This window comes from Didymosphaeria variabile (genome assembly GCF_027946475.1).
Source record: "Didymosphaeria variabile strain IMI 356815 chromosome Unknown scaffold_7, whole genome shotgun sequence".
Taxonomy (NCBI): Eukaryota; Fungi; Ascomycota; class Dothideomycetes; order Pleosporales; family Didymosphaeriaceae; genus Didymosphaeria; species Didymosphaeria variabile.
Genome location: NW_026611626.1, coordinates 1210824 through 1226554, shown reverse-complemented (window position 1 = coordinate 1226554; position 15731 = coordinate 1210824). Strand labels below are relative to the sequence as shown.

The window sequence follows — 15731 nt, the reverse complement described above, 5'->3', positions numbered from 1 at the left end:
ACTTCTCTAATCATCCGCAAAACCATCACGAACCCCGCCTTTACCTCTCCCCCACCGCCCTACTCCGTCACCATCTCGTGTTCCAGACGAGGTTTGAGAAATGTCGAGCCTCTGACATGGTCCATCTTCCGGCCTTCGTCCTTTCTCCGGGACGCAGCGAAGAAGGCGGTCGAGTCTGCGAATGTCACCTACTGCCGCACAGTAGCCGGGGATAAGACAATGTTTCTCAAGCAGGTATGGCTTAACGCCGGGAAGTAATGATGGAACATACAGTCCATCTGCAATTCTGAGAACATCCTCCCCTGTGGATGCTGTCGGAAAGGTAGAACCGCATCCGAGATGGAGGGTTGATGATGAGCGGGAAGCGGATGTATCACAAGTCCTTTAGGGATAGCAGCGCATGAAAGAATATGGCATCGCCTTCCCGCGAAGATGAAGATATCGATGATATGTTCATCTTCAGTGCGGGGGAAGATGTCACGTTCTACCGAAGTGCACATCGTCGCGCTAGTAGAGTGGCTCTCCTCCATGCTACCTTCGAAGCCTCAGTGCTAGAGACATTTGTTGGCGTTTAAGGTTCAGTAATATATTCTGCCAGTTCTAGGCGAGGGAAGCAGGTTAGATCTGGACCGGAATTTTCCACACCACGTGGGCAAATCCCACGTTGTGCTGCGGCCCAAACGTTTTATTAGGGAACCCATCGCTGGTAAGGATGTCCTGCGCATCTTTCAATGGCATCACCGTACTCGATTTTATAAAGGCGATCCCGATTGTTCCCACTGAGGGATCCTTGTAGTGTAGCGCGACAACTAGAATCGTACATGTTAAAGCGCAATAACTAGGCGTGTACTTGAAGTCTGGCGACGGCTTGAGCTAGAAAAAGCGCCTCAATTTATGAAGCAACCTAAAAGACGAGAAGGTTGATACCTAGAGACTGGTGTCTAGTCCCCTGAGCTTATCCTGGGGATAGGGAAGGACGTGAGATGGCACATACCAAGCCGAAGCTATATAGCCACGCATTAGCCCATGTCTCCCGTAATGGCGTTGACGTTCCGGCCCCACTCTGCAACGCCCAGTGCCGCTATAGTTAGGGATCTCACAGCAATCAACGGAGATACATGAGAAAAGCGGACAAGGCAAGCAATGCGGGGAATAAGAAATGCCGAGATACCGACCATCCACTTGCTGCACTGGGCTCGGTGTGGTGGTGAAGAAGTAAAGGTGGTTGCGTATGGGGGGGCAAGCTATGACAAGCCGTTGGGGGAAGGAGGGAAGGTACGGTTCGTGACTCCTGCATTTGCCTCGAAGTTATGAAAACTTCAAAGTGGCGAGCATGCTATTAGATCAACCATAGCCGAGGAGCAGGATGGAATGTACGTCCATTCAGCTCTTCCCGTACGATCATCACGTCCATCGATCCAAAGACGAGACGTACGAGTGGCCAGGATCAGGGGCAGCGACAACAATCTCTCCTTTGTAATGTCTCTCACATGTCAACACTCTTAGCACCAACTGTATGTACTTTCCTCTGGGTATATTCCCTTTCTCCGTCCCCCCTAGTCCTCTAAAACACCGCACCCCCAATAATAAATATCCTCTCCTCTTCCCTCCTCACCCATTCCACAACCTTCATCGCCGCCGCCGCCAACGCCTGCCTGCTCGTCCTTCCATCCGCCACACAATACAGCTCAAACAGCGGCGTACTCCACGCCAAACTAATCACATTCACACTCATCTCATAATGGATCTTTAGACTCGTCGGCTTGGCGTGTAGATGACTATGTAGTGAGGAGTACAGGTTGAGCAGGCGCCGGCGGTCGACAGGTGTGCTGAAGTGTGGAGAGAGGGAGGGAGAGAAGAACTGCACATTGCCGCGCGATTTGAAGAGGAAGTGGCGGAGGACGGTGCCGGGGACAATGTCGGTGGCTAGAGGGCGGCCGAGGCGGACAGCGGTGCGGATGTTGTCTATGGAGTGGTTTCGTTGTAATTGCTGTGCATTAGCAAGTCAGCGGATTACTTCCATGTGGAAAGAAGGAATTGGGCGATAGCCGAGTTGAGGGGAAGAGAGTCGCGTGATGGATGCCGGTTATGTCCGTGGATGCTCCATGGAAGCGGGAGCGGATGATCGGAGAGACGGCTTAGAGAGTTGCCGGCTCCGACTTCCTCCCTATTGTTTCTTTACATGCCGACCTGAACCTTCGGTTCGGCCGACGATGTGCTTGACTGATGCTAAAACCTTGATGCGGATCCCAGGACGTTCGCAAAAAGTACGTAAAATCGCGCGGTACTGTCTCGGTCCTTGCTCGGCAGTAATAGGAGCGAGAACGAGAGCGAGAACGAGAGCGAAAGCGGAAAAGTATACTCACCTCAACCAAATCATCCCTCATCCCCCTCATCTCAAAGAATCCCTCCTTCTCCGCGCTAATAAGCAGCACCGCCACTTCATCCGGATCGCCCTCGCTGCTCTTCGGCCGTTCATGTATCTGCTCACTCGGATGCTCCAGATTCAAAAAGCTGACGTACATGTACAAGTAACCTGTGTTATTGAAGCCGGGTAAACATAAAGGTATCCAATTTTCTCCACCGCCAGCTTTCACGCTGCCTGCTTCAAACAGCATGTTGAAGATAAGATGTAGATCGCCCGGATGAAGGGAGTGTTTCTTTGGCCGTACGACGGAGACGAGTTTCCCTGATGCGACGATCAGGCCATAGAGGAGATTGGGTGAGCGTGTTTTGAGAAGGGTACTGTTGATGGTCTGTCGATGGGATTTTCGTAGCTTGAGGCATTCGAGGGCTCCAAGAAGCGTTGACGGTGAACCGCGAGTGAAGCCATCTGCAAGAGCGGAGAGTAATGATTCGGTACCTTGGAGAGGCCGCCGTAGGTCGTAGTTTGCGCGCACAGCGAACATGCGCTGCATGGATGGCAGTGTGAGGGTCGAGAGTATTTGCATGTACAGCGCATCGAGCTGTGCCCGCAGCTGAGTATCGCTTTCTGGAAGGCGCGTTATGGCGACCAGGTTGAGTGGTCCTTTCGACATGACTACGAAGCGCACATCGCCAGCCGTAAAGCCTCGCAGAGTATCGTCGGTGGATTGGTAGAAGGAGATAATAGTTTGCACGACGCCGATGTAGTTCGTGATGAGCTGATCATCGCCATGTCGACTGTATATGGGTTTCCCCGCAGACGATAGAATGAGAAAATGTTTCATCTTCGCGCGCCAGGCTTTTATAATTGATTCTATGTAACTATCAGCACGAGCCCTACTCACAAACGCCGCATACTTGGACATAGCTATGTGCGGCTGACCTTCGTTTGACCCATCCTGTGTCATTTCCTCGATCTCATCGAATTCTTTCGTGAACGCTTGTTCAAAGGCGGGATCCGGCGCGAACATGCTCTCCGCGTCCCGAGCGTCATGCCCCAGAGAAGCGAGAAGCGTCTTTTCGTGGTCGCCCATACCTTCGCCCAGCATGCTTTCCGTGTCTAGTCCAGCATCCACAGCGGGCACGAAGCTCGCTATGCTTGCGCTGTCTTCTCCATCGCTAGTGTTCCGTGATGAGCCCAGGTTCAGGCCAAAATACGACCGGCGTTTCGATGCCTGCAACGAGCTGGGTTCGCGGGACTCGTTCTTGTGGTTCGCTGAGTCTGCAAAAGAGAGTTGTGTTGTTGCTTTGGATACAAGGCGCGGTCTGGTCGGCGTCACAGAATGTGAAGTGGAAGGGCGCGAAGCAGAATCGAGCAGATTCAGGTTTGGGCGGGGAGGCAGCGGCGGGGGCGTTCCTTCTCTTGATACGCCAGATGCGAGCGATAAACCTGACGTCGAGGTCTTTCTGGACAAGCTGTTTATTATGTTAATCGTGGGATTGGCGAAGTCATGCTGTTCGACATTGTCTTTCGTCTTGGGTGCCGGCGCCGGCAAGCTTGGAGCGTTGGATTCAGCGCTGCCGGACGCCGCAGATGGCTCGGCGGAAGGTGTGTCCGTCATGGCAGCGGCATCTGCGGTCTTCGGGTGTATCTTCTACGAGGTGAACAGCGAGCTATCTGTGTCGTTGATTGCGACATGGTGCAGTTGCCGAAGCGTTGGCCAACATCGTGACGTGCGTGCATCCATAGACCTCATAGCAGCACGGGCCAGTTTGCTCCGCCTACGGACCAATCAGATTGATTCATGCTGCGGGACCATGCACAACAGGCGAAAAATGGTCATTCGTTATGGGCATGAATTCTGAAAACCAATAATGTATATCGTCGTAGACTGGTTTGCCAACAGAGGTCATATTGGTTCTACAGAGTATTCTTGCCTGCGTATCAGGTCATTGAGGTGACTCGGAGACGATATCAAGAGGACTCAGCCATCATACATTCTGTATTACCACCAGTCCATCTTCTTCAATTCTCTCTTTGGTAGAAATTCCGCCTTACTTGCTCTTTGGCAAGACCTTTGCCCTCTCTAGTTCGTTAAATACCTCCTCCAATATTTCCCACGTGTCCCGATACCCGCTCCACCCAAGCTTCCTCGCTTTGCTCATGCTGATGACGAGATCGTAATTCCGGCCCAAAACGAAACCCAGGAAGCCCCATGTCGCCTTTTCGAACGCGGTCTTATCCAGGCCCTCTCTCTCTGCAACTTTCGTCCATGCATTCTTCACATCATCCCTCTTCGACCACTTAACGAGGTCGATCTGCTGGTCGACATTGCTCTGCTGTGTAACGCGGTGACCCTCGAGTCCTAGCTCTTCGGCGCGGGAGGAAATAGGCGGCTGCTCCGCCAGTGGACTGGATGAAGATTGTGAGGTTTGAACGTCCGATTGCACCAACCCCAATTTGCCCGCCATGTCGGTTATATCCGCTTTTTCGTCCACCTGCCGCTCTCGAAATTGGTCCGGCTTTACCTTTAGACCGAAATACGCAGCGACTTTTGGCCAGAGATTCTGCCAGCTCTCTACATCCCCATTCACGACGTTGAACGCCTGATTCACAGCGCGCGGTTCCAGCGCCGCCCACGCGCAAAACTCCGCATGCAATTTGCTGGACGTGAAGCTGTCAAAGCGGGTGTAAAATTCAGGGGAGCCAGGAAACACGAGATCTTGTTTCAACTCTTTGCTGACGAGGGCGTAGAGCGCTGTTGCGGTAGCCATGTTCATGAAATTGCCAAAAGCGAAGCCTATCACGTCATTGGGGTAAGTCACCACCCACTCTTTGCCATGATCCTTGCAGAACTTGTGTAGGATGGTTTGTTGGTTATAGTAAAAGTTTGGGGGCCATTGCTCTCCTGTGAGCCAGGGGTCGGATTCTGTCATGGGGTTCTTGGGGGCACCGAGATGGACGCCATACTGCTTTGCTCCCGTGACTAGGATAATTCTCTTCACACCTTTGATAGCATCCGTCTTCGTGAGAGCCTGCAAGAAGTTGGAGAACATGGCGCCGTTCGCGTCCCAGTTGTCTTGCTCCGAGTCCTTTTGGAGGTACGCGGCGAAGAAAATGTATTCTGCGCGTACATTTTGAAGGTCCTCGGCCATATCGTCCACGCTGGACATTAGGTCGATGTAGTTGTGCGTCACATTCGGAGGGTAGTCTTCTTTCTTGCTCCTTGAGAGAGCGTACACTTTTTGCCATTGCTTTTTGTTCTGGCTGAGCTCGAAGACGATCTCGCGACCAAGGATGCCTGGAACTTGTGAATAACAGAAGGGGATGTGTGGGTAATGCGAAGCATATACCTGTGGCACCTGTGACGATGGCTGAAGGCATGAGGGATTGAGGGTGGACTAGCCAAGAGAGGGAGGTCGGAATCGGTAACAGAATGGGGACGTAGGAGAGTGAATTCGATTGCACGTAGAAACTGGGGATGTGAACATAGTCTGTAAGTGAAGATGCTGCTAGTGTTTGTATAATTGTGGATAGTTTAGTACGTCCCTCTGACGTAGAGTGATGCAACCGCAATCACGTGCACCTGCCGAAAATACATTGAATGGACCATAGCATTGTTGCTTGATGGAGTGGATTTATTTTGATTTCTTATTCCAAGATTGAGGATGTTGCAAGCTAGAGCAAGCTTGCCTACGACAGACAACAATTCGGTTGTAATAGCTGGGCAATTCCCCCTGTATTGCGTGTACACACTAAGGTCGCGCTATTTTGACGACCTTGAAAGTCCAGTCCCAGTGATATGACTGGTCACGCGTATTGAGCGAAGCTCTCCGTAGCTTGATTTGCGATTGGACAGCCACTGGCGGAACAAAATCCCCCGCTAAGACGTACGCTTTTCGCACACCTTCTGTTTCAGCTATGAAACCTGTCAACGCGAACCTTCCAAACGTCCCTCGTACATGCAACAGCATGATGTTTACATCCAAGCTCTTCCCTGCCCGTCATGATTTGACAGCATTAGAAACGTTGTAAAGTCGATAATCTCGATGAACCACGTGCTGTCATCCCCGCATCGGGAGTCGCGGGCGGGGCGTATCAACTAGTGAATTCGATTCGGCTTCATTGTTTCGGCGGGCGTTTTTGCCATGTGAGCTCGCGGAACTGCTGCCTCAGCTCATCTCGGAAATGATCGAAAGTGGAGGGACCGGTGCCTTCTTGACTATGAGCGACGGGGAGAACGTAGATTCAGGATGCAGACGTACGTCCTGCTCCATTCTTGGGCTCCATATCGGGGATTCTGTTGATCTTGCGGTACGCTTTCTGAACAGTGCGGTTGAAGATAGGGCTGCGTATCAGCTGTCGGGTGTCATCAGCATCATGAACGGGCGTAGTAACGGTATCTGAATATCGGGTGACGTACTTTGGCAACAGCCCAAGCCTACATTCAATCGCGTTAATTTGACCTCGGCTGCAGACAGGCTGGGGAACACTGACTTCGATCAAGGCAAGCCACGGCCCCATGATTGCTGTCACATCAACGCATACACGCTGTCAAAACGTAGCTCGTGATGGCGAAATACGACGCAGAGGCGCCGGATTGGGGGAAGGCGAGTGTCGTGAAGGAGCGATGGCGACACGCCGGCAGATTGGCCACTGATAGGCGACGCCCCAATCCATGCCACGCATGAGAACCAACGCGGCCGACCGCTGCGAACCACCGTCATCGCCCTAATAAGCACGCCAAAAATCCCCTGCATAGCACTTCTACCCACTGTCGCATGCCCTCTTGCTTCTTGTACTTTTTTGCATCTCTGACTGACCTCTTGCCCGCCAGGCCAACCATCTTCGCATCCGAGCCTCGACCCTCCGGCGATCCCTCTCGTCCCCACCACCAGATTGCGTGCAGCCGACACGCCGCGGACCCGGCACCTTGGACAACCTTGGCCCTGTTGGCTAGACAATTGGGTCTCCAAAGCTTGTCACTGCGCAATCTGGAAAAGGCGTCCAGATCTCGTGGAGAGCGCGCGCAAGAAACTGCCGTCCAATCGTACGGCATTGCCTCCGCACCGGCGACACATCTGTGACAGCTTCCTCTGGGAGATCCGACAGCTATACTACGACTGCGTGGGCGGCTGGCGCATGTACTGTACAGCACACACCCGCATCTCTCTGCAGGCAGCCTGTCATCTCTCCGGCCGCACGCCACAATCTGCCCAAAACCGTCACGATTCCGCCCTCCGACTTTGTCGTGCCCCCGTTGCCAGAAGCGGCAGCCTCGTGCGGCGCCGATCGCAAGCTCTTCAAGCTGCATAAACTTCGCGCCCTCCGGCGCAAGGCCAGACTCGTTGGCGGCGTCAAGACAGACGCGAACATGTCAAGCTCCCAGTCGCTGCAGGTCCCGCCCTCGCCCTCATCCTCGAAGCGGTCTCGTAGTAAAGACAGCACCCGATCTGCAGCCACATCTTCCCTCGACACACCCTACTTCACGCCCTCGGCCAGCGCCCCGAGCCTTGTCATACCCAACCCAGCCGAACCGCCGCAGAACCTACAACCCCTCGAGCAGGACCCCACTCCATACCCCGCGTTCCTAAAATTGAGCAGAACAGGCAGGTAGACTGTGCCTCCAGACATGTATGCAAGGCTGGTGGCTGACTGGGCGCAGACGTACACCAGAAGTTCATTGATCTCGAGTGGGAACAGCGGCAACGCGTGCTGCAAGGCATACAACATCAGAATGGCGACTCGGAGCAGCAGCCCTCGCAGTGGGCACGGTGCACCGGCGACGACGTCAAAGACCGAAACAGATACCTGAATGTCGATCCCTATCAGGGCAACCGCGTTCGCTTAAAGGTCCCAGACGGGACCAGCGACTACATCAATGCCTCGCCGATAGAGCTGAGATCGAGTAGGTCGGATAATATTCTGAAATACATTGCGACACAGGTAGGTCTTCGCAGAGTAGTTACAAGCATAGCTAATGGAGGTACAGGGCCCAAAGTTCGACACATACTCGCACTTCTGGCGCATGATATGGCATGAGACCACCACACCGGCCGTTATTGTGATGCTCACGCAGACCCACGAAGCCTCCCGAGAGAAATGCTATCCATACTACCCGCAATCACCAGAGGCTCCCAGCCTGCGCTTGAATGCCCAGGACGAGTACGAAGACGCCTTCATCCATGAACTGCAGCTTGCCAACTTGGAAGAGGACCAAGAAGCGCGGGCCACAATCAGAGAATTGGACATGGTACCCGAAGAGGGCAGCGAATCAAAAAAAGTATGGCATCTCCTCTTCGCCGGCTGGCCCGATTTCCTCGTCCCTGAAGGCGCCGACCGCGAAGCCCTCCTCCGCCTCATCTCTATGAGCAGAGAGAAGAACGCAGACAATGCGACAAATCCGCGCATAGTGCATTGCAGTGCGGGTGTCGGCCGCAGCGGGACATTTATCGCGCTCGATTGGCTACTGCAAGAGCTCGACGACGGCAGCCTCGATGAAGTGCAAGACAACGAAGACCCGATCTTCGGGGTGGTAAGCAGGCTGAGAGAGCAGCGCATGATGATGGTGCAAAGCGAGCCGCAGCTCGCATTCATCTACGATGTCGTCCGCGAGCAGTGGCGCGATAGATGGATTAGTCAGCATTCGGAGGAGGCGGAGCGTTTGGGTGTCACACGGCGCAGACCAAGTGGCTCACCTGAAGAACCACAGCTGAAGAGGCAGAAATCGGGCCCTAGTGGGACCACACCACGTGGGGAAGATGAGGATGAGAGAGCGCAGCTTGAGGCTGAGCTTTTTTCGAATTCAGAGATGGAGTAATGAGGGGCAGACGTGAGCGCCATCTCTTTCACGGCGTTTCACATGCTACGCTCTTATTCCTGGAACCGCTTGCTTGCATTTTTTGTGCATTTTGATCAAAGCGTTGCATATCCCTGTTCATTTCGCATAGACTGCATTCCCATTTCTACACTTTGGTGTCCGTCAACTACCCGTCTTCTACTGTATGCTCGTAGATATTCCAATGTGGACTGCAGTTCCTCAATCCTACTCTCTCGCCTAGTAACTATCTGACTTGGCGTAAATTCAAGCACCCTACCCCATCATAAGTCTTAGAAGGCGGCGCATCCTAAGTAAAGCAGTCGAGCTGAAGATGGAATTATTCGTTCGCGATTTATGTGGTCGGGAAAGTTCAATTGTGTAGGGTACGCATCAATGGGTATTGCGTCGGACTGCGAGGGTGTGAAGAGTGATTAGTGAACGGCGGTTGGTGTCGGTGTGGGAATGCTCGCGCGCATGTCATTGATTGTATCGACCTGACTGTCGTTTCTCGGGCCGAGGAAGGGAGAGGTTAGTCGTGGCACAAAGCATGGCACAAAGCCGTCCGCTCGCTAAGCGTGCGACCCCAAGGCACGATACAGCGTCTCTCCAACGGCAAAGGGCCAAGATCACGGATGTACTCGCTGCCCGAAGCCGCGTGCGATATCTTATTCCAATGAAGCTTTTCTACCAGGAGCATAATGTAGTCCTGCTTGTAAGTACACTCTCTCTGGGCAAAGAAAGAGACTCACACGCGGTAATAGCAACACTGGAGCACGCATGAGAAAGCGGACCTCGATGATGCTGACAAGCCCGCGTGTCTGCATCGCCAGTCTAACAGGCTGCCGTTCACAACGGACTATTTTAGGTGGCACCCATACGAGGTGGTTGATCGCATCATGGAGTTTCTGGCACATTCAAGTCTACAAAAAGAGCTATCCATATCAGACCAGGTTATCCTAACGTAACTTAAGACAGACAGAAAGGCAGCGAGTCGCGCCATGCAAGCTTGTGATCTCTGTACCTGTGCGGCGCAAGGCACCTGTTCGAGACTGTTTACTTGGACCTTGATATGCACGACTTCAATCCACGAGACGACGATGACACTATGCAGAAACGTAAGGGTTTGTTCCGAAAGATGATACAGTGGACGCGATTCCTCGAGATTAAGGTCTTAAGCACTCCTAAAGCATTCTCTTTAATTGTGAGCTAACTCAAGAGCATGGTTTTGAGGCAGTTACGGTCCCGCCCAGGTTCACAGTTGTCCCCGAAGAACCAGGCAAAGCTTCTTCAGAAGCTGGAGCCGGCTTCCAAGCTACAGAAATCTATTCGAGAGATCCATTTCCCTGAGTTGACTGGCGTCGACGCGGTCAGCTTGAAGCCTGGACCAGTCGGCACCATGTCTGTTGATGGATCTGAACCTGGACGTAATGTTCAGATCGATGGAAAATACGGAGCATTCGATCCACATGACATGTGAAGGGTATCTGGCCCACGATGGCAAGATCGCCAATGGTGCACCAAAGTATTCTGGGAAATGTTTTCTCCAGCCACATGCGCAATCGTCATTCTGGAAAGGACCAATAATCATGGAAGACCATCCACTAGCACCCCATCCGGACTTAACGTTTGGAAATGCGCTTCAAGATGCTGGACCAGGATCCCCAGCTCAACCAGCAAAGAACATCTCTGTGATCCAATTCAAGAACCTCGATTTCTCCCGTCTCAGGCCGGCGCTCTTCCGATCGACAGACTGGTTTAGGGTGAAGCGATTATACTTGCATGAATGCACGGATTTGAAGGTACTCTTCTACCACATTCTTATATCATCAAGCCGCATAGGCATCCAAGAAATAATTATGGAGAACCGAACGCAAACAGAACAGTACACCCCATCTCACCCACACAACATCAACCATTTCCTTGGCGACTGGGATGAATTGCTCGCTATATCAATATCCACATGCGTCAAGTGGCTTCTACCCACGGACATGCTGTCGAACTACAGCAATATTACCTCAGTGCACTATGAGGTCGGGCCGCACGATGTCAACATGCACTGGCTCGACATGCTCGTTCAGTACAAGCCGCATCTCGTCAAGCTACATATCTCTTGTCATGACACCACCAACTGTCTCATGGGCATCGACACGGAGTTCGAGGATGGTGAGTGCTAGTATCAGACTATGGATATTGCAACACGACTTGCCTAATTCCGCCGGCTACTTAGCCTAACCTTGGCTTTGCGGTTCCACCGCGTCTCCTACTCACACCCAGCTTCGGAGGAGCTTGGCCATCTCTACGTATTCGAAGCATTGACGAATCTCATGCTCCCTTAGTTTATCAGAGCCTCCACTAAAGCTGGCTTTCCTGACCAGACTATCCAAGAGATACGATTTGCGAAGAAGGTTCTTCCTTCCACCGAACATGCATCCAACGATAATGTCGTCCAGTCGATTTTCTCATGTGATGTTCCTAGGATTGACAAAGCGGACAAAGAGTTCCGTGACGCGGAGAAGAAGAATCTAGCGATTCACGCGAGCGAAGCGATGGAAATGTTTCAAGACTGAGTACGAAGAAGCTCACCAGGGCGAAAGATGGACTCTACTGTGTAGTTAAGTACGCTCCACTCTATTTGCAATACTCGCATGGACTCTGAAACTAAGGATTTTACCTTGATTGGAAAGCTATGTTTGCATTGTAAACGATGTTAGGATGATGAACGATACGTGGGATATGGAGGCCTAGAGCGTACTAGCGCAGACTGACTGCACGGAATTAGACTATCCCTGTGTCGATCGATGATCGACAACACCTTGAATGCACATGCTGTTCCGAAGAATCTCGCGCATTCGGGCAGTAATCTGATCTGGGAGGGAAACTTTGCGCTGGTGTGTTGGTTAAGCGCACTAGCTGATTGGTGTCTGACGAATCACCTTTATCTCGGTCAGGCTCACGCCACCAGTGACTGGGATTGAGGGAATCAATGCGAGTCTCCACAGTCATGCCATTTGACCTGCCCGCCAGCGATGAGACAGACGGGCTCGATCGCGCGCGCGTCGGCACCTGGCGATGCGGTGCATGGAGTTGGACAGACTATCCAAAGCAGAACATCAAGGTGGTGCGCGAAGATTACGGCTAAGGGGTGATTGGAGTGGGACGTTGGGAGCTTGTGGCTGCAGCGAGAGGATTAGTGAGATGCCCATGGGTTAGGAAGCGTGACAGTGCACTTACAGTGCACTTACACATGCACCACACCAAGCCTTACACAGCGACAGCATGACGTATGACTCTTATCAAGGCCGTGATTGCAAAGGCGCATTGCCGTCTCAAACATGCACGTCGTGCGTTCCGATATTTGCGATTTGCGAGCATATACTTGTGCAGTGGCGTCGAGATTTGCTACAGAGCGCAGAAGAGAGCTACTGTTCGGAAGCCTTGGCCGGCGACATAGGCTCTGCGGAGAGTTTTTTGGACCAACGCTCATGTATGCACGTCGAATCCGACAGTAGCATCGGAAGCGGGCCGAGCGCATCCAACGTCTATCCGGATCAGGCAGCAAGGTTTTAGCATGCTAAGTGGGACCGGCGAGCAACGCGTGCCTTCGCCGAAATGTAATATTCTCTGGTCGCTGGCATGGGGCTAGAGCTCGTACGAGCTCAACGACGACATTTCATGCACAATTTCGCCATGACATGATCTCAACGCGAACGTTTCCTGTCTCATCGCAAGCTGGCCATCACGATCTGTATGCAATTGATTGTCTGACCCGTCAGCCATGGAAGGGAATTGCGCGCGGCTCTCTCTTGAGACCTCTTGTCCAGTAGCGTCACCCTGTGGGCGTCGATGTTGCGGACCACGGCAACGCTAGCTAACCTTGGAACCCCTTGGTAATGGTCGTCTTGCGTCGCGCGAGGATATTTGTCAAATACCAATCTTTCCTAGTTCATGCCGAGGGTATTCGGTCTTGTGTGAGTAATTGAACTGACGCGACCTACAACGAGCATCATCACAAGCAGAAGCCTTCAATTGTTGCACAGTGACGATCGCCTGATGAGGTAGGGCAGCCCTAAAGCACGGGGAACGAACAGTCGAGAGGCCTGGACCTGTGCAGCTGCGGGGTAGTTTCATTCGGGAAGCCGTGCTCAGGTGCGACGGTCCATCAGCATCAGATGTGGACCTTGAGCATGGAGACGAGCCCCGAATTGCTTCGGACTTTCATTTGCACCTCCACGTCAACTCGACAACGACTTCTCTTGGCTATTACTAGGGCGGCATCACAGATCGAGTGGCGTTTGAAATGTAGTGGTAGTCGCAGGCGAAAAGATGCCGAATAGCCGCGTTGGCTGTGAGATCGAACATGCATAACAGTATTCAATTTTACTAAAGCGCATCGTGAACATTGAAGGTCGGTCTGGCACTGACGTCGTGCAACTTGCGCGGCCCCGGCGCGCGGGACGAGGCGCGGGCCACGGCTGATGTTTGGTACACGGAAGCGGAGTTAGCGGTGACGTGTTAGAGGCGAGCCATCTCATACATCTGTGCCAACTCAGTGGAGACCAGAAGGTGGTACAGAGCTTCGAGAAATGTGGTAGAAGGAGAAAAAGAAAGTAGAAACGAACGGTAAAATGTCGGGCGCCAGTGTACACGAAAACGGAGGCGCGACGGTTGCGGAAGTCCCCTTGCGACAGCGAAGTATCGTGGTACTGGTGACAAGGACTAGTATACCGTACCGTGCTACGTTATGCGTGGTTGACTCTGCGAGTGCACATGACCGTCAATATCAAGAGTATGCGAATGTTTGGGTACAAAGATCGAGTTGTAGGATTTGTTGAATCGAGATGCTTCGTCGAGCATGCTGAAGAGGTAGGCTCGTTGATGCTTTCATATGCTCGCGATAGTGTAGATATACAAACAGAAAGACGCAGAACCATCTATGCTTGCCATCCGCGATATACAATCTTACTTCCGTACTTCTCACCCTTCTTTAGGATGGTCATGCTTCTGTGTTCAGGGACGTTGATAGCGTTCACGTAGCGACTAGGCTCAACGCAGAAGGCAGAGCGGGCACCGCGTGCTGGTAGATTCTCTACGGCTGGAACATCGATGTACTTTCCAGTGTAGAATTGGAAAGCAGGCTCAGTGGTCGCTACCTCAAGATGGATCTTGGACTCAGGGTGGAAGAAGGAAGCCACTGTTTGCAGAGCGAGGTTTCGAGTATCGATGGGCACGCTGGAGGGGTTGGTATTGACAACGAAACAGTCGTCGATGTCAGGTTCTCTCTCGCCCAGAGTGAACGAAGTGTTGGGTTTAACACCAGGATACTCCTCGATAGGTCCTGTGGGAATTCCACCATCGTCAACGACTTGGTAATTGTTCGTGATCAGAGTGGCCTCTGTACCCGCGATAGTAGAAGACCCGGTAAGGTTGAAGTAGCTGAACACGTCGTCAACATAATTCCTCTGGAAGTACACGCGCCTGATCGTCCTTACCTATGGTTGGTGATGTTGACTGCGGTTGCAGGAACATCGTCACTCAGCAGCTCTGCTTCGTACTCAATATGCAACACCTCTTTCTGGACCCCGTTTTCGTTTACTTTCTCCTGCACATACCAGACGCGAACTTCGACTGTGCCAGGATAACCCTCTTCTCCATCTTCGCTAAGGTACTTGAAAAGGGTAGCTTGTTTCCCATTGCGGTCGACGTCCAGGGGTCCTTCAAAGCCGCGTTTGCCCCAACCAAGATTGCCCCCGTGCAGAGAGTTTGGACCGTTGTTGACAGGTAATTGGTACGTCTGGCCATTCAATTCGAATTTCCCTTTCGCGATCCGGTTAGCGATCCTCCCAATCGTCTCGCCGAAGTACGGGGCATTGTGGGCCTTGTACAGCTCCGCAGTAGGAAATCCTTGCACGATGTTTTTCCCGCCGACCTTGAATTCCTGGATAATAGCTCCTAGCGGGAGGAATGTGAAAGCCTTGTCCGCGGACATGATGCTAGAACAAGTGTGATTTGATTGGACCGCGATTTTCTTCCGGAGATCGCTGCTCTGGGAATCTGCATGCGCCTTTATTAGCTTCACAACACGGCCATGGTTCATGCGTCATCCTCCCACACTGTTTACACGTCCAGCCTCGTCTTGCCGCTTTCGTTGTTGGTCGCGGTGTCGCGCAAGGTTTTCACGTTGGGGGATTTCGCTAACGATGAGAGTACATACCTAGGTACCCTGTGTTCTTATTGTAACTGCAACGTACCCTACGTGTCAAGAGGCGTTCTCGATATCGTCTTCTGTGGTGTTTTCACGGTGCAAGGAGGGACGAGCCATCGTGGGGTAGTCGGGCTCAAGTACACAGTATCACGAGTGCGGGACCGTTTGATTAGCCTAATCAGGCGATGCTAGGTTAATTACATGTGGGCTTCGTGTCCGCACGTGGGCTGCCGTTGAGCGTGAGGTAGACATTGAAACATTGAATTGAGCGGCTTTAGTGATCCTTGACTTACGATGTGAACAGTGCCTGGGTAAGGATAAGGCTGAAGGAGATCAGTTCGGGC

The 15731-nt window shown here is 52.5% G+C and overlaps 5 protein-coding genes across 5 annotated transcripts; 2 read left to right on the top strand and 3 right to left on the bottom strand.

Moving 5' to 3' along the window:
* Positions 1-1564: 1564 nt before the first annotated feature.
* Positions 1565-3986, bottom strand: MON1 (Vacuolar fusion protein mon1; the record flags this gene model as incomplete). The annotated part of the gene is made up of 2 exons (XM_056218294.1): positions 1565-1990; positions 2367-3986. The coding sequence occupies 2 exons, from the start codon at positions 3984-3986 to the stop codon at positions 1565-1567; spliced, it is 2046 nt and encodes a 681-aa protein (XP_056067559.1).
* A 433-nt stretch (positions 3987-4419) lies between these two features.
* Positions 4420-6889, bottom strand: N0V89_009542 (uncharacterized protein; the record flags this gene model as incomplete). The annotated part of the gene is made up of 5 exons (XM_056218293.1): positions 4420-5666; positions 6273-6284; positions 6631-6724; positions 6789-6806; positions 6863-6889. 5 exons carry the CDS (start codon positions 6887-6889, stop codon positions 4420-4422), a joined length of 1398 nt encoding a protein of 465 aa, XP_056067558.1.
* Positions 6890-7052: 163 nt separating this feature from the next.
* On the top strand, positions 7053-9185 carry PTP1 (tyrosine protein phosphatase 1; the record flags this gene model as incomplete). Its single annotated transcript, XM_056218292.1, has 4 exons — positions 7053-7087; positions 7544-7800; positions 8031-8311; positions 8358-9185. The coding sequence occupies 4 exons, from the start codon at positions 7053-7055 to the stop codon at positions 9183-9185; spliced, it is 1401 nt and encodes a 466-aa protein (XP_056067557.1).
* Positions 9186-10771: 1586 nt separating this feature from the next.
* On the top strand, positions 10772-11752 carry N0V89_009540 (uncharacterized protein; the record flags this gene model as incomplete). The annotated part of the gene is made up of 2 exons (XM_056218291.1): positions 10772-11348; positions 11532-11752. The coding sequence occupies 2 exons, from the start codon at positions 10772-10774 to the stop codon at positions 11750-11752; spliced, it is 798 nt and encodes a 265-aa protein (XP_056067556.1).
* A 2364-nt stretch (positions 11753-14116) lies between these two features.
* Positions 14117-15171, bottom strand: N0V89_009539 (uncharacterized protein; the record flags this gene model as incomplete). The annotated part of the gene is made up of 2 exons (XM_056218290.1): positions 14117-14618; positions 14675-15171. 2 exons carry the CDS (start codon positions 15169-15171, stop codon positions 14117-14119), a joined length of 999 nt encoding a protein of 332 aa, XP_056067555.1.
* Between the last annotated feature and the right edge of the window lie 560 nt (positions 15172-15731).